Genomic DNA, 23892 nt, shown 5'->3' on the forward strand with positions numbered 1-23892 from the left:
AACGTTGAACTTGTTGCTGAATGAGGCAGTCAGTCAGTGAGGGCTACCTGTATCTACACCCTGCTGCGCCCTCATGATCAGTAGGTCATGATGTGCTGAAGAGTCAGTGTCATTGAATTTGCAGTTTCCAGTAACGACGCCATCAGAAACTTGGAGGATCCAGCTGCCTTCATTCTAACCACTGGCATCTATAGATGGGTCAAAATGGGCAAGATGCAATCCAAGCCCTGTCCCTCTTTTGTGCATGTGAGGTTGACACAAGCAGAAAAGGGGTGGGGCTTGGATCATGCTGCTCCACCTGCCATCTTGCCCATTTTGACCTTGCTCTGCAGATGCCACTGACCCCAACCCCCCACATCTCACATCAACTTCCTGTTGTGCCTTATACTGCTCTATCTTCATTCATCTGCAGACTCATTCTGAGCTGGCTCAACTTCCATTAGAATTTGGCTTTGATTCCTAATTAATTCCGGAAAGAAAGAAAGCAACAAACTTTTGGATTACAAAATCTCTCTTTCCAAATATTGATGTAATTGCTCTTTTATTAATTTATCTCAAACACTGAGGTCAGTACCTTTCTTGAGAGCTTCCGTGAGCCTACTAGACAGAGTGGTTGGTAGGTAGAAAAAGCTTGTTGGAAGTGGAATGAAGCTAGGATCCATCTCTTTGTACTGAGGTGAGTGAGTAGGTTTTGTGTTGGTTGTATCATAGTAATTGGCCAAATGGAATCCACCATGGGCAGCTTTGCTCCAATAAGTTACGATAAAATCTATTCCTGACTTTTCCACATATCTTTTTTGAGATGCTTAATTTCCCTGTCCAATTTCTCCAAAGGGATGCAAGCAAGTGGAGATGCCAGAAAGACAGTTAAACTAAAAACCTTGTTTGTTCATCAGTCTTCTGGTCTCTTTCTCTCTCTCCTCCTTGATGATCTTTTCCTTCAAAATTCTTCCGTTAGCTGGTCGAGTATCTCAGACTCAAACCAGATGGCCTTATCTATTATCTGAAGGAGAGCACCCAAAATCCTGAAATGCAGTCAGGTAAGGTTTTTCCTTCTTTCCTACCCATGAGAAAATGCTCAGCAAGTCTGGTTATTTCCTTCCCTGTATACACATTTTAGTCACCATGCAATCTATGTTCTTTAAAGATTGTATTACGGTTTTTAAAAAAAATCTGCAGGAAAGGATCCTCTCAAAGAGTTTTTCCAAGCCAGCACCCTCCAGGCATTATAAGTTTCAACTCCCCAAATTTCTTCCCCTAGCATAGTGCAAGGGCAAAAGTCATGTTGGCTAAGGGATTCTGGGAGTTGATTGCCCACACATCTGGAGGGCTCCAGTTTGGGGAGAACTATACTGATGGATTTGGGCTAAGTTAGAGGGTTTGGGATTTATCTGGGCATTAAATTGGCCAATCAGTCCATATGGATTGACCAGCACCAGCAACGTATCAGGAGATATTCCGCTCTACAAGAGCACTATGGCAGTCTTCTAAAAATAAAATAAGATTCCTATCCCCTTAAGTCAGGGCATTCAGGGTTATAGAGGTCATATACATGACACCAGGCAGTTGTGTGCCCTTTTCGATCAGCCCATGTTACACCTCTGCTATGGGAGCTGCACTGGTTGCCAGTGTGCTTCTGGGTTCAGTTCAAGGCGGTGGTTGTAACCTATAAAGCCCTTCATGGCATGGGGCCAGGTTATTTCAGGGACTGCCTCTCCCAGAGGAGGCCCACAACTAGGGTCTGTGTCATCCGGGGCAAACATGGATTCCACGCCCATTTTGGTGCCCCCCAGCGCTCATTTTGGTGCCTCACCATTTGGTGCCTCGCCTGGGACACATGTCCTGGTTGCCCCCCCTCCCCAGTTGCGGCCCTGCTCCCTGATTATGTCTACCCATCCCATTAGCTCCAGCAGAAGAGGCATGCTCTGGGTGCCATCTATTAGGGAGTGTCATCTGGCAGGCCCAGGAAGAGAGCCTTTTCTTTTGTGATGCCCACCCTTTGGAATTTCATTCCCTGCCTGCCCCCCGCAACCCGGAGATTAAACTGGCCCTGACCCTGTTGGCCTTTCACAAGGCCTTAAAGACATGGGTCAGGAGGCGGGGCTGAGCCCATACAATGGTTATTTATTTTATTTTATTTATTTTATTTTCTATCCCGCCGTTATTATTTTTATAAATAACTCAAGGCAGCGAACATACCTAATACTCCTTCCTCCTCCTATTTTCCCCACAATGTTGATTTATCACTGATAAGTTTGTTTTCACCCCGGTTGTAGTTTATACGTGTTGTCATTTCCTGTTTTGTTTTTTTTGAATGCTGTTTTTAAAATATTGTTAGTTGTCCAGAGTCATGAACTTCTGATGGGGAGCCATATCAGTTGAAAGAATAAACAAACAAATAAATAAATACGCTGCTGACCACTAGGAGGCACTCCGTATATTGCACATTCACCCTTTCCGGTATACTGTTGATTGCATCCATGGCACTTAGCCTGGCAAACTTCAAGGGAGACTCCTTGTAGATTAGCTGCTGCCTGTGGTCCCCCACAGATGCAATGGCCTTCCTACAATTGCCACCTTGCCCAGATCATTGTTGTTGTTCACTCGTTAAGTCGTGTCCAACCCTTCGTGACCCCATGGACCATAGCACGCCAGGCCTTCCTGTCTTCAACTGCCTCCTGGAGTTGCCCAGGTCACATACGCGAACAAATTTCTCTATTACTTCTTTCCTCCCTACTTTCCAGCAGCTGCTACTCCAACGCCTCCAGCACATCCATCTACATTGGTGAGTACGCCAGTGGTCTTTATTTGCCCAGGGCATGCATTTATGGATCCCTTCTCATCCATATTGCTCACAAAGGGGTTTACTGCTATCATAAAACAACCTAAAAATTATCCTCTCCAAAGATAGAAGTCAGGGAGAGTAACGATAGGGGAAGAACAACCTAACAAGGTGGGTATTTTTAGAACACCCCCTGAGGCATGTCTGTGTTGAGTCTACAGAGCAGAGGGCATTCCCTCAAGTAGAAAATCTTGCCAGCCTGTTGCCACTAAGTAGCATTTGTTACTATGGGGCAGAGAACTGGGCCTTTCTAAAGGAGTAAGACTGCTGTAGAAGGCTGGTGTAATTGAAAAATTTCAAGGAATCTGGTCCCCAGTTCTTTATATTTCTGTCTTGCATTGGAGAGCGGAGTGCAGCTAGAGCTTTTAACCTCAGTGCAATATGTGCTGGGCAAGATACCCCTGTCAGATATCTGGCTAGTGCTACCAATATCTGGGCTACAACACTCCAGAGAACCACCAGAGGGCAGCAAAGAATAAGAGTTTCCTGTATCTGATGCCATCTAGTGGTCTTTCTAGGTTTTGGCACAGGTATGACAAACTCTCCTGGCTGCTGAGTTCTACACTAATTGTTAGGCTGGGATCAGTCCTACCATAGGGGTGGATTACAGTAATCCAGGAGTTGCCAGATTTGGAGGGCCAGTGGGTACATTTGAGGGCATGGTGAGAGCTGAAAGATAATGGTCACCATGGCAGATATCTTCCTCCTTCACAAAATGGCTGACCCAGTGGCAAGCCAGAAAGTAAAGGATTGGGTTGCCTCGTCCCATTTTATCACCTCAATTTATATTTTCTTTTTTTCTTGAGCAGGGGATCACATACAGAAACAAAGTCCTGGGTTGTAGCCGTTCACTATTTTTTATTTTCTCAGAACCACATAAAGCATATTCTTGGAAAGGAAGATAATGCTAAAGGCTGGTGCTTTGTCTTCCAGCCCAACAGCTTTCTTTTAAAGTTTGTCTAAGGCTTAAAATCATCTTTAGAAAAGAAAAGTAGAGCAGGGCAAGGGCTTGTCAGGAAGCGGGGGAGGTACCTGAAGCCACAGTGTACAAGTAATGCAGCCTTGAGGTTGCGAATACATGAATTAGGATAGCCAGATGGCTGCAGCTAAAGCACTGAGCTAAGCTGATAAGCGATGCTCGTCGCCACAAGGGTTCAAGTTCTTAGCAACAACCCTGGGTCCAGTTACAGCCCCCAAGTCTAAGCCTGTTTCTTCAGTGGGAGCTTAGTGGCATGCAGAGAACAGAAAAATAGAAAAATTCCCTTTTTGCTCCCCCTCTTTCACACTGGGGGTGGGTGGGGGAGGGGTGGGCAAGATATTGTTAGCGGTCGGCTGTTCTGATGAGCCCCTTATCCTATAGCTGCTGTATAATCCTGCCTGGAAAATCCTAATGAAATCATTTTGTGGAATGTGCTGGAAAGGATGCAGAAAAAGATAAAATTGGAGCAGGATTTAAATCCCAGTTCAGATATGCAGTTCCCTGCTAGGTTTAGGCAGATCCCCTTCTCTCTTTTTATTTGCAGAGTTAAGGTGCAGCTGAGTGGTATAGATGTGTCTCTCCTGCCCCAAATTTCCCAAATGTGTAAACTCTGCCCTGAATTTCCTAGGCTGCTCGGAGATTCACATCTCAGAACTCAGATGGATACACACCAGAGCCCATTGGTGAGTCTGAGAACTGCTTTAGCAGATACAGCATAAAGGTAAAATCTTTATTTTACTGCAGCTCACTGTGATATCACAATCACGAGCCAGGCACCCGAGTGCCCGGATTGCAATCATGTAACCGCAGGGATGCTGTAATGGCCACAACTTCACGGACCAGTCATAAGTACTTCTCATTCAGCACTGTCGTAATTTTGAACGGTCCCTGAACAAGTGGTCCTAACTCAAGGACTACCTGTACTGTGGGTAATTAGCATGGATCATCCCAAAGGAAATGACCTTTGGTTATTCTAGCTTTAACCTTTTTATGTGCATAATGTAGCAGAATAAAGATGGAAAGTTGGACATCAAGTGATCTGTTCTTTACTCTGCTCATGTTGGGTGGGTGCAAATGATGTATCCAGCAAGGGGGATGTTCAACTCCTGCTCTGCAGTCAATAATCCTTTGGGCTCAGTTCATATGCAATGGACAAATTAGCCTTTGAATCTTGAAAACCAGCACTGCAAATCAAACCAGTATCAGGAATAGAGAATTTGATTCCCCAAATCCTCTTAACTCAGCTGTGCACATTTATTAATTCAACTTACCTTATTTGGGTTGGTAAGCACACATAATTGTTATCGACTTTCTCTCTTCCAGCTCCTTGATTACTCACTCTGCCCTTAAAGCTAAACCAAGCAGTTCATAGGCATGTAGTGTAGTAGGAAACATCTCGGACTGGCACAGGACAGACCTGGATTCTGGACTCCCGTGAGCCACAGAAGCTCCCTGGGGGATTCTAGGTCAGTCCCTCCCTCTCAGCCAGTATGTTGGAGTGGTGAAGGAGCTGGACTAGGAGTGGAGAGACCTGGGTGCTGGTCCCTCTCAGCTATGGGATCTCCCTGGGTGAGTTTGGGCCAGTCCCTCTCAGCCTAGCCTAACTCACAGAATCATAGACCAAGGAAGTTGGAAGGGAGCCCAAGAATCATATAGTCCAATGCTCTGAGATGTGCAGGAAAACCAATTAAACCATCCAAGAGAGGGGCTCCATTCTCTTCTTAAAACCTTCCTATATGGAGAACTCATGATCTCAGCAGGTAGATTGTTCCACAGTTGTAGAGATCTTACCATTGGAAGTTTTTCCTTATCTTTAAATAAAATCTGGGTTGCTGCAACTTACACCTGTCACTGCTGTAGGGAAAAAGGGAGGAGGGAGCACTCTGTCACCTAGAGGTCCTGAACAAAAGGAGAGGGATATAAATCTAACCAACAAGCAAATAAATAAATAACCTCTCCAAGCAGGAAGGTGAAGTTGGCGGCTGCCTATCTCTTAGGCTCTTATTAATAAATTAACAAATTGTGGCAAGTTCTTAGCGGTATGGGGATACCAAGTCATCTTGTCTGCCTCCTGAAGAATCTGTATAACGACCAAGTAGCAACAGTAAGAACAGACCACGGAACAACAGACTGGTTTAAGATTGGGAAAGGAGTACGGCAGGGCTGTATACTCTCACCCTACCTATTCAACTTGTATGCAGAACACATCATGCGACAAGCTGGCCTTGAGGAATCCAAGGCTGGAGTTAAAATCTCTGGAAGAAACATTAACAATCTCAGATATGCAGATGATACCACTTTGATGGCTGAAAGTGAAGAGGAACTGAGGAGCCTTATGATGAAGGTGAAAGAAGAAAGTGCAAAAGCTGGTTTGCAGCTAAACCTCAAAAAAACCAAGATTATGGCAACCAGCTTGATTGATAACTGGCAAATAGAGGGAGAAAATGTAGAAGCAGTGAAAGACTTTGTATTCCTAGGTGCAAAGATTACTGCAGATGCTGACTGCAGTCAGGAAATCAGAAGACGCTTAATCCTTGGAAGAAGAGCAATGACAAATCTCGATAAAATAGTTAAGAGCAGAGACATCACACTGACAACAAAGGCCCGCATAGTTAAAGCAATGGTGTTCCCTATAGTAACATATGGCTGCGAGAGCTGGACCATAAGGAAGGCTGAGCGAAGGAAGATCGATGCTTTTGAACTGTGGTGTTGGAGGAAAATTCTGAGAGTGCCTTGGACTGCAAGAAGATCCAACCAGTCCATCCTCCAGGAAATAAAGCCAGACTGCTCACTTGAGGGAATGATATTAAAGGCAAAACTGAAATACTTTGGCCACATAATGAGAAGACAGGACACCCTGGAGAAGATGCTGATGCTAGGGAGAGTGGAAGGCAAAAGGAAGAGGGGCCGACCAAGGGCAAGATGGATGGATGATATTCTAGAGGTGACGGACTCGTCCCTGGGGGAGCTGGGGGTGTTGATGACCGACAGGAAGCTCTGGCGTGGGCTGGTCCATGAAGTCACGAAGAGTCGGAAGCGACTAAACGAATAAACAACAACAAAAACTCCAAGCAGGAAGGTGAAGTTGGCGGCTGCCTATCTCTTAGGCTCTTATTAATACCTCTCATGAAAAATCCGACATTCTGTGGCTCCCTGTCCTTGGCACCTTATCACGTTGGCCAGTCAATGCAGAAGTGAATAAGCAGTCGGTAAGCCAAGACCGATGCTTATTTGTCCTAAGAATTGCTGTGCAATCTTCTGTCTGAAAGTAAAACCTGGCAACATAATGCCTGCAAGGAGTGGTCTTCCCCAAAGGGTACCCAGCCACCCTAAATTAAAATTTAAAATTCTTACCAACTTGTTGTTCATAAGCCCCCATCCAATGTTCAGGCTGCATCCCATTTTGGCAAAAAGTTTATTGTGCTTTTAATTTAACTCCATAGTAACGTGAACTCAGAAAATGTATTTACTTTCTCCTAGTCTCCATGTAATCTCAGGTTGAAAAATTCCCTTTTTGGCCACTTCATAAAAGAACAGGCATCCAAAACTTACTTTCCTTTCCATTCGTTCTCCTTTACTTTCTCTTCCTGTTTTGCCTATGTGTATCAAACACAGAATGAATTTAACATTATGCTTTTGTTACAAATAAGGGTATCTATTTCAGTGGACAACTGCTGGGCTAGAACAACATTATTGTAACCCACTTTAGGGATACTGCACAGTATATGTTACTTTACCACCCACTTGTGGCCAGTTGTGGTGCTACTTTAAAAAAAAAATAATAAACAGAACTTTTGACTTTAGAAGCTCAGGGTGCTCAGCCAAGTACATGGTTAATACTTGGCTGGGAGACCACCAGGGGATCCCAGAACTGTAGCTAGACTTAGAAGTTGAGAAAACATGCATGGAAATTGCATGGATTGTGGGAGTCAAGCAACCAGGACTTAAGGGTGACTTGCCTCTTCTAAAACAGCAAGAGTGTTTAAGAATGTTTAAGAAAAAAAATCTACTTTTGTTGTTATTTTAAATCTGTGCCAAAGTGGTTAGGGAAATAAAACAGATTATTTCTGTCTGACAGTTTGAACAAACCCATCTTCCCTGTCCTACTTTCTCAAAAATAATTTTGCTGGGAAGGGAAAGAAACGTGATTTTTCTTTCTAAAAGTTCAGGTTTTCAGACAGCTGATTTAAGGGGCTGTAACATAACTGTGCTTTTTCTAGGGCCCTGTGGAACTGTGGTAGACACATAGCTTGGATCCTTTAGTTTTACTAGTGAGATTGCAATAAAATGTTACATATTTAGTTCAAAGCTTCATCCAGCCAGGAATGTCATACTCTATCTATATCATCTTCAGCATCCAGGATACAACATTATATTCCTTAGGTGTTATGATGCCCTCCTTTGACAGACCTTCAACAGTTTGTGTCCGCTGACTAAACTCAGCTTGCATTACGCTCTTTGGATGAAGATGGTTGCTCATAGATTTTTTGGCTTCATTTTGTCACTCATAAAAAACTAAGAATGGTTCTGCTGGATTGGTAAGGCCCATCTTGGCCATAGTAGCCAACAGGTCCGGGTTTGTTGCAAGCCAACAATTCAGTTGTGTTGCGAGAAGCAGCTGGTTGTCCCCCATTTTCAGGAAGACAAGGTGGGAGGAGTGAAACCCAGAAGCATTGTTTTTTTCTGTTGTAAGGTTGGCCTTCTGGAACGGCCTCCTGTTGGAGGTTTGCTTAGTTCTAACTCCATTCGCCTTCTGGAAGAGGTTGAACTTTTCTGAAGTGGGGTATGAAGCCAGTCTTAATTGTTCTTAGTGGGTTTTGGGTATTTTAGATGCTTTTTTTGTATTATCCTATGTCTAGTGTTTTGTTTTATTTTGTTTTAAGCCCTGGAGAGACTGTTTAGATTGTGGTGGGTAGAAGTTTGACAAATAAATTTTCACGCAGACACACACAGACACACACATGGATGTTCCTTGTGGCCAATTAGATGCTTCTTGGGATGCTCACAAAGCTTTTCCCCACTATTGTCCTTCAAGAAATATTTGGAGGCCTGCTGCCTTCAACCCAAAGGTATCATAGCATCTTCAAGCCTCATATCCCTTGGTAGGCTTTTCTTCCATGGATTTAAGTCATCCGAGACCCTACCAGAATTCCTGAATTTGCTATTGGAGAAAGTAAGGAGAAGTGCTTGAACAGAAGGGAAGCTGAATGGCTGGGCTAAAGAGTTCAGGCATTGTGAGAAACGTCTAATATTTCAAGGTGTCTGTTGGTCCAAGCAAAGATCCAAGTAAGCTCAACAGATTGCACCAATACCCAATTTAGTTCACATTCTGTTTCCACCATGGCCAGCTAGATGCTTGCAAGATGCCTCTCAGAGTGGCATGAGGAGCATAATTTTCCTCTCTTGTTTAATCCCACCACTTGCTGATCAGAAGAACCTTGCCATGGTTCAGAAAGGTTCTGTTCAGTTTCAATGAAAAATACCAGTTGATAGGCTTACTCTTCAATCTTACAGGAGCTGATGTCAATAATATAGCACAGCTGGCTTGAGCTGAGCATATGAGAAAGGGGAATTGCAAAATTAGGAAGGAGTTCTTCAAACATGAAACCCACAGTTATTCTACTTTGCTTTCTTGGGGATGGACCAGGAGCAGGAAAGAACACTCGGATCTTGCCCATGGACACATCATGTTATGAAAGCCCATACAGTGATCCTGAAGAGCTCAAGGACCGGAAGCTGTTCTTAAGAAGGAGCAGTCTGATCATAGATGAAGTTGACCTGGGAGAGGGGAACTTTGGGTGTGTCAGGAAAGGAGTTTACAGAATGAGGAAGTAAGTGCACGCTGTGTTTTTGAATAAATTTCTCTTAATGTGCAGCGACAGGGCTCTGCAGTTTTCAGAAGCTGTTACTCCTTGTGAAAAAATCAGATTTTGTTCTGTTCCTCTTTCTTGGGGAGTACTTGAAATTTGAAGATAATTTGGGGGTGGATACCTTATTTTGATGGGGGAAAAGTAGCTACAGTATGGTACTTTTCTTGCCCCCCCTTTTAAACAATCCTGAGCCCCCCTTTCCAAAATAGGAAATATTTTTTGCTGTTCCGTTGTGGTCAAATAGAGGATATCCCTTGACTTGCCATGAAAGCCTGGCATGGCTCAAGCAGATGGGAGAGGTCTACCCAGGGAGTGGGACACAACACACAGTAACAACTGCGGGGTGTTATAGTCATTATGTTCCTTTGCATTGAGGCTCCCTTCTTGGTTGTTATTTTAAAATCCCACATTTTTCCTTGATTTGTTTTTTCAAAATTACATTACATTCTGTAATAGTATGTGGGAAAGGCCTTGGGAGATGGGGTGAAGAGATGCTGCCTAGGGAACAGTCACATAAGACACAGGATAGTTCGCAGCTGGATAGTGGGCGGGGCAAGAGGCTCAGAAGGGACCCTCCCTGGTTTCTTGGGCTGTAAAGGAGACGGCGGGGTGTGTGGGGAAATGTACTTTCAGACTTGCAATTCTGTTAATGTAGCCTTACAACAGAGTAGAATTAGCTCATCTGGCCGTGTTTCCTGTCTGGTCTACTTCACAAGGCTGACATCAATTTGGAAGTCTGAAAGTTCCTGTTCAGACTCCTAACATCAACTGTTGTCCATTTTTGCCTTCATGTGTGGCATTTCCATCTTCACATCTTCTCTCCTTTCCAGGAAGCAAATTGATGTGGCCATCAAAATGCTAAAACAGGGCAATGGGGTGGCACAGCAGGATGAAATGATGAAGGAGGCCCAGATTATGCACCAGCTTGACAATCCTTACATTGTCCGTCTCATTGGAGTCTGTCAAGCGGAAGCCCTCATGCTCGTGATGGAGATGGCATCGGGTGGCCCTCTGCACAAGTTCTTGTCTTCCAAGAAGTGAGTTCACGCCATCATGTCATGCAGGAAATGTGTACCTTTCCAGGATGTGGTGTTAGACCCATTTATGTTCCATCAGTTCAATGCCACTGAGACAATCACAAAATCATATATCCTGGAAGGGGTCTTTGAAGTCATCTAGTCCACCTTTCAGCTCACTGAAGTGCAATCACCTTTTTCAAGTTGATATAAGAAGTTGAAATATTCAACTTATTTCAAGTTGAAATTAGAAGCCTTGTTTTCATAATATGTGTGTATCAAAATGAATATTGATTTAACTGAATTTTAGTGAAATTATAATTAATATTATGTATAATGTATTATGTATAATGTATAGGAAGGATAACAATATCGGGGATAGCTTTGACGGTGTGGTCAGTGAGCTAGAGCCAGACATCCTGAAGAGTGAGGTTGAGTGGGCCTTAAGAAGCATTGCTAATAACAAGGCAGCAGGAGAAGACGGCATCCCAGCTGAACTGTTCAAAATCTTGCAAGATGATGCTGTCAAGGTAATGCATGCTATATGCCAGCAAATTTGGAAAACACAAGAATGGCCATCAGATTGGAAAAAATCAACTTATATCCCCATACCAAAAAAGGGAAACACTAAAGAATGTTCAAACTATCGAACAGTGGCACTCATTTCACATGCCAGTAAGGTAATGCTCAAGATCGTGCAAGGTAGACTTCAGCAGTTCATGGAGCGAGAATTGCCAGATGTACAGGCTGGGTTTAGAAAAGGCAGAGGAACTAGAGACCAAATTGCCAATATCCGCTGGATAATGGAAAAAGCCAGGGAGTTTCAGAAAAACATCTATTTCTGTTTTATTGACTATTCTAAAGCCTTTGACTGTGTGGACCATAACAAATTGTGGCAAGTTCTTAGTGGTATGGGGATACCAAGTCATCTTGTATGCCTCCTGAAGAATCTGTATAACGACCAAGTAGCAACAGTAAGAACAGACCACGGAACAACGGACTGGTTTAAGATTGGGAAAGGAGTACGGCAGGGCTGTATACTCTCACCCTACCTATTCAACTTGTATGCAGAACACATCATGCGACAAGCTGGTCTTGAGGAATCCAAGGCTGGAGTTAAAATCTCTGGAAGAAACATTAACAATCTCAGATATGCAGATGATACCACTTTGATGGCTGAAAGTGAAGAGGAACTGAGGAGCCTTATGATGAAGGTGAAAGAAGAAAGTGCAAAAGCTGGCTTGCAGCTAAACCTCAAAAAAACCAAGATTATGGCAACCAGCTTGATTGATAACTGGCAAATAGAGGGAGAAAATGTAGAAGCAGTGAAAGACTTTGTATTCCTAGGTGCAAAGATTACTGCAGATGCTGACTGCAGTCAGGAAATCAGAAGACGCTTAATCCTTGGGAGAAGAGCAATGACAAATCTCGATAAAATAGTTAAGAGCAGAGACATCACACTGACAACAAAGGCCCGCATAGTTAAAGCAATGGTGTTCCCTGTAGTAACATATGGCTGCGAGAGCTGGACCATAAGGAAGACTGAGCGAAGGAAGATCGATGCTTTTGAACTGTGGTGTTGGAGGAAAATTCTGAGAGTGCCTTGGACTGCAAGAAGATCAAACCAGTCCATCCTCCAGGAAATAAAGCCAGACTGCTCACTTGAGGGAATGATATTAAAGGCAAAACTGAAATACTTTGGCCACATAATGAGAAGACAGGACACCCTGGAGAAGATGCTGATGCTAGGGAGAGTGGAAGGCAAAAGGAAGAGGGGCCGACCAAGGGCAAGATGGATGGATGATATTCTAGAGGTGACGGACTCGTCCCTGGGGGAGCTGGGGATGTTGACGACCGACAGGAAGCTCTGGCGTGGGCTGGTCCATGAAGTCACGAAGAGTCGGAAGCGACTAAACGAATAAACAACAACAACAACATAATGTATTTTAAGATAATTAAATAAATTAAATATATCAAATATAATATGGCTGTATTTAATTATGCATTATAATTATAATATATCAATTATATTGTAATATATTAATATAATGTATTAATATTAATATAATTAAAATTGCATTGCATTAATTGGATGCTTATATAAATATTTACTGATTGTATTTCACATTGCCTGCTTAGCCTGCATACTGAATTAACACATTTTCTGGGTTGACAAAATTGGTTGAACCATAAACTACCAAGTGTCTGGAATTCATACAATTCAGGAAGCCTATGAAAAACCTTTAAAAAAATGCCACCACGAACCAAAAAACAAGCAAACAAAAAATGCGAGCCCTCTCTAATTCAGGTTTAGTATGTTAAACCAAATATATTATGCCAATGGAGCTCCAAGTTTTCCCCCCTGATTTGGCTTAGTACATTGTTGTATCTAACAACAACAACAACACACGATCTGTGTCAATTTAGTGCCAACTTCTGGAGGGTAGTGTGCTAATGGGTTGGTATAGGGGGAAGAACTGATTGTGAAACAAATCACAGGTGAGAGCCAGTCTGGTGTAGTGCTGAAGGTGCTGATCTAGAAAGCAGGGACTGTGAGTTCTAGTCTTCCCTTAAGCATGGAAACTCCCTGGGAGACTTTGGGCTAGTCCCTCCCTCTCAGCCCAAGAGCCAAACAAGTGTAGTGAAGGAGTGGGGAGAGCCAGGCTCTAGTCTCCCTTTAGCCAGAGAAGGTCCCTGGGAGACTCAGGCTCTCAGCCCCAGACTCAGGATAGTCTAGTGGTGAAGGTGTTGGCCTAGGAGCAGGGAGGTCCAGGTTCTAGTCCCCTCTCAGTCATGGAGGCTTCCTGGATGAGTTGTAAAAAATAACAGTGGGATACAAGTCTAATATATAAATGTTTATTTGAATAATAAAAGTGAGAGATACATCTGCCTGTAATAAATAAATCAGTGTTGGCCGGATTATTTGGTGCTTGTAAGATAAACCTTCCCTAATATGGAATTCTCCAGATGTATTTGGTCTATAACTCCTAGAATGCTTACATGAGTACATGAGGAGGGCATCAAGAAGGGAACGCTGATGTCAACTTTTTCTCCCTTCATTTTCCCTTAGGGATGAAGTTCCTGTGAATAATGTGGTCGAACTGATGCATCAGGTGGCCATTGGAATGAAGTATCTGGAAGAAAAGAACTTTGTCCACCGGGACTTGGCTGCTCGAAATGTGTTGCTTGTCAACCAGCATTATGCTAAGATCAGTGATTTCGGGCTTTCCAAAGCTTTGGCAGCTGATGACAGCTATTATATGGTGAGCAAGAAGACAATATGGCAAATCAGCCCTGCAGGCATTTCAGAGAGCATTTGTTGGAAGGATAGGGAGGGTGGGAAGGATTATTTTATTCTCATTTTAATGCAAGCATTCCCAGTTAGCACTTCCTGGATACATAAAAACCACAGTAAAAAAACAGTCATGGCAAAAATTAGAACCGTGCAATGATTCTTTGGAGTGATATGAACATAGCACCTGCCTACAGCTTTTTAAAGCAGCTGTGTCTTTTCTTGGGATCACACAGCAATTGCCAAGGGCAGACCATGATCCTGGAAAATACATAGGTACTTCAAAGAGATGTAGACAGATGCTACATTCCTGGTCCTGCCCATTCTGACTTGCCTTTTCCAAATGTATTATTTTATTTACAGGACATATAGGCCGTTCCAGTCTGCCAACTCTGAGCAGTATACAAAATACTTCCAAAGAACTGCCTAGTCTTAGAAAATATAGTTACCAAGGGGAAAAAAAAGACAAAAAAAAAAAAGACTGGAACAGAAGAAAATGGGGAAAAGGTGAAATTTCCTCTGCAAATGCTAGGCAAATGGGAAGGTCATAATCTGGCACAAGAAAGAATTGATTAAGTCCTAAGTGAGCCCCAGCAAAGTTGAGGGTGCCACTACAGAAAAGCCCTTCTGTTTTGTGAATTCATATAATTGCTAAAAAGAATATTTGGAGAAAGTCTGTTAGAGACTTAAATCTCAGTTTATTTAAAATCCAGTTTAGTTTTTTGCATGCATTACCAGGAAAATGTTCTGATCTGCTGAATTTGAAATAAAAAAGATAAAATCTAGAAAAATCAGCATATGTTTTCATACACAGTGTCCTCTAACATATGTCAGCTCTTTTTAATGTAAATATTCCATTATACATGGATCCTTAAGAAAAGTATGAGTCTTTTTTCAGAAGCATCTTTCATGAATAGTTTTCCTGTTTGAACTTCTAATCAGAGACAGAAGGACACTGAGTGGGGTTATTGTTTATCCTTGGATGCAGGGGTTATAGGTGGTGGTTTTTTTCTGTTTTAATCCCTGTAAGCTGCCCAGAGTCACTTGTGAGAGATAGGTGACGATATACATCATATACATAAATAAACAAATTGGTAAACTCTGTTAAGTGTTCCTGTCTGTGTGGGTGCCACAGCAGAGTCATATTCTGTTGAATATCAAAAATCCACCTAGATAGAAATCCGTGATGGATGTCTTTTATGACCTTTAAGAGAAGAGGTGCTCCAACAGGTATCTAGAATATAGGAGAACTCTGACAGTTGCAAAGAAGGCTTTGCGTCACTGTCCCCCGCACCATTTTGTACTTCAGGAGAGACAAACGTGCTTGTCTCCTCACATCATTCAGCTCATCCAAAGAATTGTCACCTGCAGCAGTCCCCATTCTGTCCTTGCCCACAGGCCAAGACCACTGGGAAGTGGCCGTTGAAGTGGTACGCACCTGAATGCATCCTGTTTCGGAAGTTTTCAAGCAAGAGTGATGTCTGGAGCTATGGGGTGACTATGTGGGAAGCCTTCACTTATGGTCAGAAACCCTACAAGGTGAATACACATGAAATAAATAATTGGGGCATCCACCAAGGAGGGCTCAAAAAAGTTAAGGTGGTGGTCATGACCGCACAATCCTAAGGGATGGGGATGCAATTGTGAGGTTGTGCAGCCATCTTAAATGGCTTTTGTATTTTGTTTTTATTATTTGTTTTTAATTGTATTTTTGTTGCTTTTTGTTGGTTTTCTTAACGGATAATAAATAAATTTTGACTTTTCTGGCCTCCCCCATGGATACCCCTGAACTGGAACATGTTTCTTGGTGTGAGCAGTTGGCTCCAGAATTTCAGACACGGGATTCAGCAAAAATTATTTTCCTCATGTGAAGCTTGAGAATTAAATGCCTGTTCCAGACAGGAGGGGGGAAAAGGTGTTGGTTAAACATAAGGCATCTTTCCAGGCAAAGCACCTGGTTTCACCATTTTATTTTCTAAGTACACCTTTGAGATCTCTGTGGGCTCAGAGGTGATGGCGGAAGTACAGTTTTTACTTGGGTATAAACCTTGCTCTGTAGCATGTTAGCTTCCATGTAATTATTTTTAAACATTAAAATAATCTTTAGATAATAAAATCAGGTGGGGCAGGGAAACTGGTGACCACCAAGGGAGGTATCACCAAGTGTCCTGATACCTCCAAAGATACCTAGGAAGTAAGAAACTGAATCGGTCACTCACGTTTGTGTGTTTTTTTTAATTAAAAGATGCCCATCTTACACAATAGGAGGCTGGGTGGCTAACAACAGTCAAACTCATGTAACATATTAAGAAATATACCCCCCCCCCCAAAAAAACAACACACTGTAACTAAAGGACCATAGCAGTTTACACCAGACACACAGGTGCAGGGCTCAACTCCCATCCTGGCCCAGCGCCTGGGGGAGGTGCCAGATTTTCATCGCCTTCTGGAAGGCCAAGAGGGTTAGGGTTTTGTCACTCTGTGTAGAGGGTAAGGAAGATGACCTTGATGGAAATATGCAAGAACCATTGGATAAGCAAAAGGAACTAAAACATTTCATAAAGTCCACAACAGCCAGAAGACGCTTGGAAGTGGCTCAGACAGGCACCTCCCTAATTCACATGAATATAAGAGGGGGGAGGAGGAGGTACAGCACAACCAGACTTGCCAGATTCTGCTTATAGCCAGTCTCAATCAAAGTAGTTTTAGCTTTCCTGTGCAGCTGATTTCATGGTCTGCTCTACTTAGAGGGGCTGATACTCTGATGTTTTACCAAAACGGATAGAAGTTCAGCTTTATCACCCACCTCTTTCTCCCCTTCTAGAGAATGAAAGGACCTGAAGTCATGGCATTCATCGAGGAAGGGAAGCGCATGGAATGTCCATCAAGCTGTCCCCCGGAGATGTACAAGCTGATGAATCTATGTTGGACTTACAAGTAAGGCGGGACCCCCTCTCCCCAACTGTCTCCACCCTCCCCTTTCGATTTGGCAGCAGAGGCATGCTGAGGGTCCTTCGGCCAAGGAGGATGATCTTTCCAGACTCAGAAAACATACTTTTCTGTTGCAGTGCCTGTCTTTTGGAACATGATTCTCCCCATGACTTTGCAAGGCCCTGAACCCTGGAAGTGTTCCCGGGCATGGGGGTCAGGCTGTTGCAACTACCATCTTGACTTTTTGACCATACCCTGGAGACAAGATTTCATTGGGGAGGGAATTTGCAACTCCGTGTGTGTGTAATTCAGATGAATTGTTTCTCCCCTTATTTCTGACCTGTTTACTTTCATTGGGGAGGGAACTTTGCAACTCCGTGTGTCCTTGTGTGTGTGTGTAATTCAGATGAGATTTTTCTCCCCTTATTTCTACCTGTCTACTTTCCTGCTCCCCAGATGGGAAGACCGCCCGAACTTTGCTGCCGTGGAGACACTGATCCGCACGTATTACTACAGCATTGCCGACAAGAAGGAACAGAAGCTGGGGGAAAAAATGACGGCGGCATAGTGATGGAGCCCATGAAAATGGGTAGAAGGCAGACATGCCACTCATGTGCCCATCGCCTTTAGCCAGCTTCAGTCTTTCTGAAGGGATGATGAGCTGCAGAGTGGATTTCCTTACAGATCCCATTTCTTCATTCGTTTGAAGAATCTCCCTCTTTCTCCCTCTTTGGTTATCCGGGACAGCAGGACGGCCACAGCTATTTGAACTGTGAAAAAAGGAAATCACCTGAAGAAATCACAGGGAACACTCGCCAAGGAAATACTTCTGTGGTAGGAAGGACTCTTTGGAAAGCTGGAGGAGAAGCAGAAAAGCAGCATATGCTTCTAGCATATCTTGGGTGCAATGAGGACTAGAAGCTTGAGGCTTTTTAGAGGCCATTAAAATCTTGTTCTGCCAGGTCAGTAGGTTTCCCCACTATCCCAGTGCTAGGATCAGTGTCTCTGGGCCAAGGTTCCAAATGGGCCCCTATACTGAATTGTTTTCTCACCCTCTGATCTGTTAGCCCTTCAAAGTAGGCCAGTTCAGGAAACGGACTCAAGTTTGACTAGAACTCTACTCTGTTGATATAGGCTGTAGTAACAGAAGCTTGAAATCTTGATAGCATTTTCCCTCCCTCCCTCTTATACCCAAGAGCGTTAAGGTGGAGTCATTTAAATTTCTTTCCAATGTTCTCTTCCTGTCCTGGCCTTAAATCATGTTTTGCTAACTGCCATGGCATAGCTTCCTCATACCTTCTCTGGGGTTCTTCACGTGATCAGATCATCATTGTTGGCAGGAATGGCCTGTCTTCTTTTCAGTCATAGCCCCCTGTTCTGGAGTAACTCCTCTCCGGATATCCAATTAGCCCTTTCCCTCCCGGCTTTGCAAAATCTGTTAATGAGACCCCGGAGATTGGAATGTTGTGAGGGCCATTCCTGTTTCTTTTTATGTTTCTTTTTGTTGTTTTTCCTATGTATTTGTTAGATTGTTAATTGTTTTGGATGGGAATATACAAATATGGGAATTGTATGCTGCACATGGTCACTTCAACTGGACTGGCTGATCAGCCTTGTAAAATAAATAAAAACGAGTTAAGTGTGTCAGCCACATCCATTTCTCCCCTTATCCCTGCCTGCTCCTTTGCAACTGACTGCTGGATCTTTGGGGGAGTGAGTCTGGCAGCTTCCCCCATCTGCTCCCATTTGATGCCTTAGGACTGCAAATCCCAGAATTCTTAGCCAGCAGTTCCAACACAGAGGGAGGGACAATTGGAAGGTGAGATGGGTCACAAGAGAAGGGTATGACAGTCCAGCAATACCCCCTTCCAAAGCCAGAAACATCATGGATCCCACGTGGTCACCCCCAGATATGTCTGCAGGGTCCGGTCAAAAATGTCAAGATGACAACCATGACTTTATTTTTGTGTTGCACATGCAGTGCATGTAAAAAATGGATGGAGCTACAATCACACCATTGCAGCCATCTTGATGTTTTTGACCACACCCTGCAGACATCCCTGGTCAGCACAAAATCTGCTAAGCTTTGTGAAAAGAATTATTCCTCTTTTGTTTTTTACAAGTGGAACAGTTATGCTTTTCATGGATGTACTGGTTTTCCTGATTCTTTTCCGGCTGGTGCTTGGGAGGAAGAACCTCTGGCCATTTTATGATCTCTTAAGATGGCTTGAAAGTGAGAAGTAAAGGAACCATCCTCAAAATATTTGCTACAAAAAGCATCTTAAACTTGGTCCTGGGAAATGCTGGATCAATGTGGTTGTGAGCATCATTTTGCATGCACGCATGTTTGTGTGCGTATCTGTGCAGAATGAATTGCAGAATGAAGTGGGAAACCAGACAAAAGCTTTTTTTTTCAAGCGAGAATATTTATTTTTATTTATGATAACCTGCAATAATATAATAGATCAGTGTTTCTTAAACTTTTTTCTTTCTGAACCCATTCCCACTTTCAAAAATTATGGAGGACCCCAAAAGAGCTTTTTTTGTTTGTATGGTTATATTTATTGATATTTACTGTATTAAAAATTAAAATTGATGCACTCGCTGCTGCTACTGCTTCTCACAATTGTTTGATGGGATTTGAATATTGTATTATTTTTCAGCTTAGGCTGGCAAATAATTTTAGTTTTGCGGATCCCTGAGAGGGTCTTGGGGGACCCCCAGGGGTCCTGGGACCACGTTATAAGAAGCACTGTAATAGATAATATTAAAGCTGCTGCAAATTCCATATTTTGAATAATAGGGGAATGACCCTTTGTTCCTAATTTTGTTGAGCCTGGAGTATAAATCATCATCCTATTTCAAATACATTAATTGTAGTATGCCTTCCTCTTATTGGGGCATGTATCTTCTTCAAGGAAAAATATGATTATCTTTTTTTAAGGAACAATAATTCCTCATTTTGAACTCAGCTCCTGAGGGTTTCATGGACACAACCATGCAGCTTTCTTGGCAGTAGATAGAAATGGTTTACTATCATTCTTTCTGCTTACCTTCCTAGCCCAGACAGGCTCTGCAATCAGACAACTCCATGGGATGCTTGTGCAGACATGAGGGATGTCCACAGGGCATCATCAAAAAAGTCACAATGGCAGCTGCAACGGTGCCATCAAAGCTCTGCCTGTTTTTTATGTGCATCACCCACACAACCCATATAAAAAACAGGCAGGGCTTTGATTGCACTATCATGGCCACTATCCTAATCTTTTTGACCACATCCTGCAGACGTGGAACATTTAATTGTATCCCTCCCTAATTGCAGGCTTCATATCCTCCAAAGAAGTCCTTTGAATCTCACAATAATAGTTATGAGTTTGTATCAGGTTTGGCCACATCCTGAAGCACATCAATCTCTTTTGGGCACCCCCTAAATCAAAGTGGAACTTTTCCCTAGGATCTGCACCTATCCTTCTGAAATTAAGCAGGCTTAATTTGGTAACAGTATATGCTAAGGTAGATATAATTTTTATAGAAATTACAAAACGAAACTAAGGCATGAGGTAGGGGTAGGTGAAATTGGTCTATGTTCTAAACCAGAAGACTTCCTTCTGACTCTGAAAATTGCATCTATGTTCAATTCTGTAAGTTTATTAGATCATTTTTCAGCTATAAGTCATTTCATAATTTCCCATAAAAATAGCATGTTATGGTGTTTTACAGTTTTATATTTTTATTTATGTTTTATTGTAAACTGCCCAGAGTCTCTTTTGGGAGATGGGCGGTGATAAATTTGATTGATAAATAAATAAATGTTATGGGGGAAATTTCAGAACGAAAATGTGACTCTTGGACAATTCCGCTGATAGCTGATTGCAGAAGAAACAATGTACTTAGTAAATTTCAGTTTTGCCATGAAATAAAAAAAAAGTATTGGCAATAGTTCTTCCCTCCCTCCCTCAAAATGTAAAAGCACCTTACACAATTCCTTTGCACCTATCTGACTGAAACAGCTAATTTTATTTCTGAGCATTTCACACAGTTCTGTCCCACAAGGTTAAGAGACAATGGGAGTAATGGAGATTCAGATTACTGAATTTAGATTTAGGACCTGAATTAATGTGTGTAAGACCGAAAAAACAGTTGAGTGAAGAAGCTAAGCCCTAAATTGGGAAAGTTTAGTTCTTTTGTTATCTGCTTCAACTGTCTATTAAAGCTTTTCTTCCTAAGTAGTAGTATCAGTATCATTTGGACACCTTTTGAATGTAATGTATAATTTGATAGTGGATCTCTTTGCCCTATTCCTCCATCTTAAACATACTTCTAGTAGCCTTGATCACAGAACCTCTCGGAGGCAGCTTATTTGTTCCAAGAAGACTATGAGAAAGGACCCTTCATGTTCAGAGGCAGACTATCCTCTGGTTATCAAACTTTTTCTTTGTGAAAAATGTGATACTTGCAGAATAGGGCCCAGTGGTTATAAGGAGCATCTGCCTCAAAGCAGGAAACAATTGGTTTCTCTGATTCAGGACAAAGAACCTGAGGGTGACACCCAGAACCTTTGGAGATATCCCTCAAAATGAATGAGATGAAATTATAAGAAAGAGGATTTTGACTAAGAATTGGAAACAGCTAGAGTGTCTGCAGGGGTGATCCAAAAAAGTCAAGATGGAAGCTGCAGCTACATGATTGAAATCCTCTTTTATTATTTTATATGACTGATGCCCTTCTCCTTTTTTTACATGAAAAACTATCTAAGAATACTTTCCCCATCCACACTCGATGTAAGAACTGACACTGTTGATCCCAATGATGGACTGACTCATGCACAATTGAATTATGCAGAATTCAGATTTAATGAGATATAGTGTACAGATAAGGAGAAAAGCTGCGACTGAAAATTTCCCACCTAAACTAACTCATTAAAACTTTTCAGTGTCCACTCCCCCCCCCCTTCCTGTTACTTTCCCCCTAGCTCTAACGGATCGACATACCAGGCGCAGATGTCTCTGGCAGTATGACCTTGAATTCCCCACCTTTTCCCAAACAACAAAGATTCACGTTCTCTGCCACGGCCCCTCCCATCAGGTTCTTGACACGAGTTGAATCATCATGGCAGATGAACATGATCAGATGATTCAGCAATCCTCTGATTGTGGAATTTGACACTCAAATGTAAGTTTAATTCTCTCAGTAAAGCAGGTAGGGACAAATTCTATAGCCCTTTATTATCAAGAAATGCCATTCAGCTCAAAGGAAATTCTTTATATGGAAGATTTTTTTTCCTGTCAGTCTTACATTTCAAAACCACTGCATTCTCAAGCAATTCAATTTAATTTTAGATAAATTGCATTACAGGTATTTAAAGCAGATCAGATCCCTGAATGTATGATATAAGGCAACAAGAAAAGTCAGTGCTATCTGAAATTTTAGTGCTTTGTGGGACCACAACATTTGAGAATTCCTGTCTTTATGGCCTCAGAATCACAATGAAGATACTGAAGTGGTAGATAGCTTCTGACTTTAGAATCAGCTATCAAGTTAAGGGACAAGCAGTCAAGAAATATGCTGTAGACTGGCACTTGGTAGAGCAGCTATGAAGATCTTGGAAAAGATATTCAGATGTTCTGAATATAATACTATAAAGATCAGAATCATGCAGGCAATGGTTTTCCTTGTGACTCTCTATGGAAAGTTGGACTTTCCATAGAGAGAATGAAGAAGCAGGATAAGAAGAGTATTGATGCTTTTGAACGTTTGTGTCGGAAAGGTTTTAGTAAAGGTTTCCCTTGACATGAAATCCAGTCGTGTCCGACTCTAGGGGGCGGTGGTCATCTCCGTTTCAAAGCCGAAGAGCCGGCATTTGTCCGTAGACACTTCCATGGTCATGTGGCCAGCATGACTAAATGGAACGCCGTTACCTGCCCGCCGAAGCAGTACCTATTAATCTACTCACATTGGCATGTTTTCGAACTGCTAGGTTGGCAGGAGTTGTGTTGGAAAAGAGTCCAGAAAATACTGTGGACAGCCAAGAAAATAAACAAATGGATCATTGAACAAATCTACCCAGAGTTCCCACTCAAGGCATAAATGACCAGGCTCAAATTATCCTACTTTGGACACCTTATGTGAAGACCTAGTTCTCTGGAGAAGGATCTAATGCTGGGAAAGATGGAAGGAAAGAGAAGAAGATGACCAAAAGCAAAGTGGATGGACACAGTAGCAAAGTGGCATTGGAGGTACTGTTGGAAGACCTGAAGGACCAGTATGGGGACAGATAGTCATCATGGAGAAAATCTATCTATGTGGTTGCTAAGAGTCAACACTCAACTGGATGGCACCTAATCAGTCAACCTTTATTGGCAATATTGTGACTTTAAAAAAAAAAAATCATACAGGTTTTTAACTTCTTGGAGATTTCTTATTGGAATGCCTAATATGATGGTGTATTGTTGGAAGTGGTTGTTGCCTAATTTGGAGAATGCCCCTGACTTGTTTATAAAATAGGCTGTTTATTGATAGAATAACAGTGAATGGAGTTGAAAAATAAAAAGAGCAGAGCATTCCTTTATCTCAAAGATGGGTACCTTTTTAAAATAGTTTGCTGCAACTCTTATTGGGCAATAACTTTTATGAACAAATTGGATTCTCCTTTCTTGTGAAGAACTCCTACAGTTTCAGTCTTAATTAAGTAAACGAGTTTCTTACTGGAAACCTAGTCAAATCGTTTTATTTTTTTTCCCCCACAGTTTTTTTTAGGTAGATCAGATATGTGTTGCGATTAGCCCATAGACAAGTTTGCAAGCTGATGAAGCAATGAGAGAAATCTTTTGATCAGTTTGCAGTATCTATATAATCCACTCTATTGTTTTCTTTTTTTAAGAAAGCATTTCATCAGTTGGTAAACACCCAGTTGCCAACAGACAACGTATTGCAAGCAATTCACACCCAAGATTTCTGTAAAT

At 42.3% G+C, this 23892-nt stretch overlaps 1 protein-coding gene across 2 annotated transcripts in view; it reads left to right on the forward strand.

Moving 5' to 3' along the window:
• The window catches only part of LOC134488389 (tyrosine-protein kinase ZAP-70), a 37676-nt gene extending 19971 nt beyond the window's left edge, over window positions 1-17705 (forward strand). The window contains exons 5-13 of one of the 2 annotated variants that reach the window (XM_063290794.1): window positions 959-1040; window positions 2745-2785; window positions 4450-4504; window positions 9469-9652; window positions 10522-10728; window positions 13778-13970; window positions 15398-15538; window positions 16824-16936; window positions 17387-17705. In XM_063290794.1, the coding sequence (XP_063146864.1) occupies window positions 959-1040; window positions 2745-2785; window positions 4450-4504; window positions 9469-9652; window positions 10522-10728; window positions 13778-13970; window positions 15398-15538; window positions 16824-16936; window positions 17387-17498 (1128 nt within the window). In that variant the 3' untranslated portion in view covers window positions 17499-17705. The remainder of the gene's footprint in view (window positions 1-958; window positions 1041-2744; window positions 2786-4449; window positions 4505-9468; window positions 9653-10521; window positions 10729-13777; window positions 13971-15397; window positions 15539-16823; window positions 16937-17386) is intronic. The other variant, XM_063290795.1, reaches the window with a different exon arrangement.
• The last annotated feature ends 6187 nt before the right edge of the window (window positions 17706-23892 follow it).

This window comes from Candoia aspera, chromosome 1 (genome assembly GCF_035149785.1).
Source record: "Candoia aspera isolate rCanAsp1 chromosome 1, rCanAsp1.hap2, whole genome shotgun sequence".
Lineage (NCBI taxonomy): Eukaryota > Metazoa > Chordata > Lepidosauria > Squamata > Boidae > Candoia > Candoia aspera.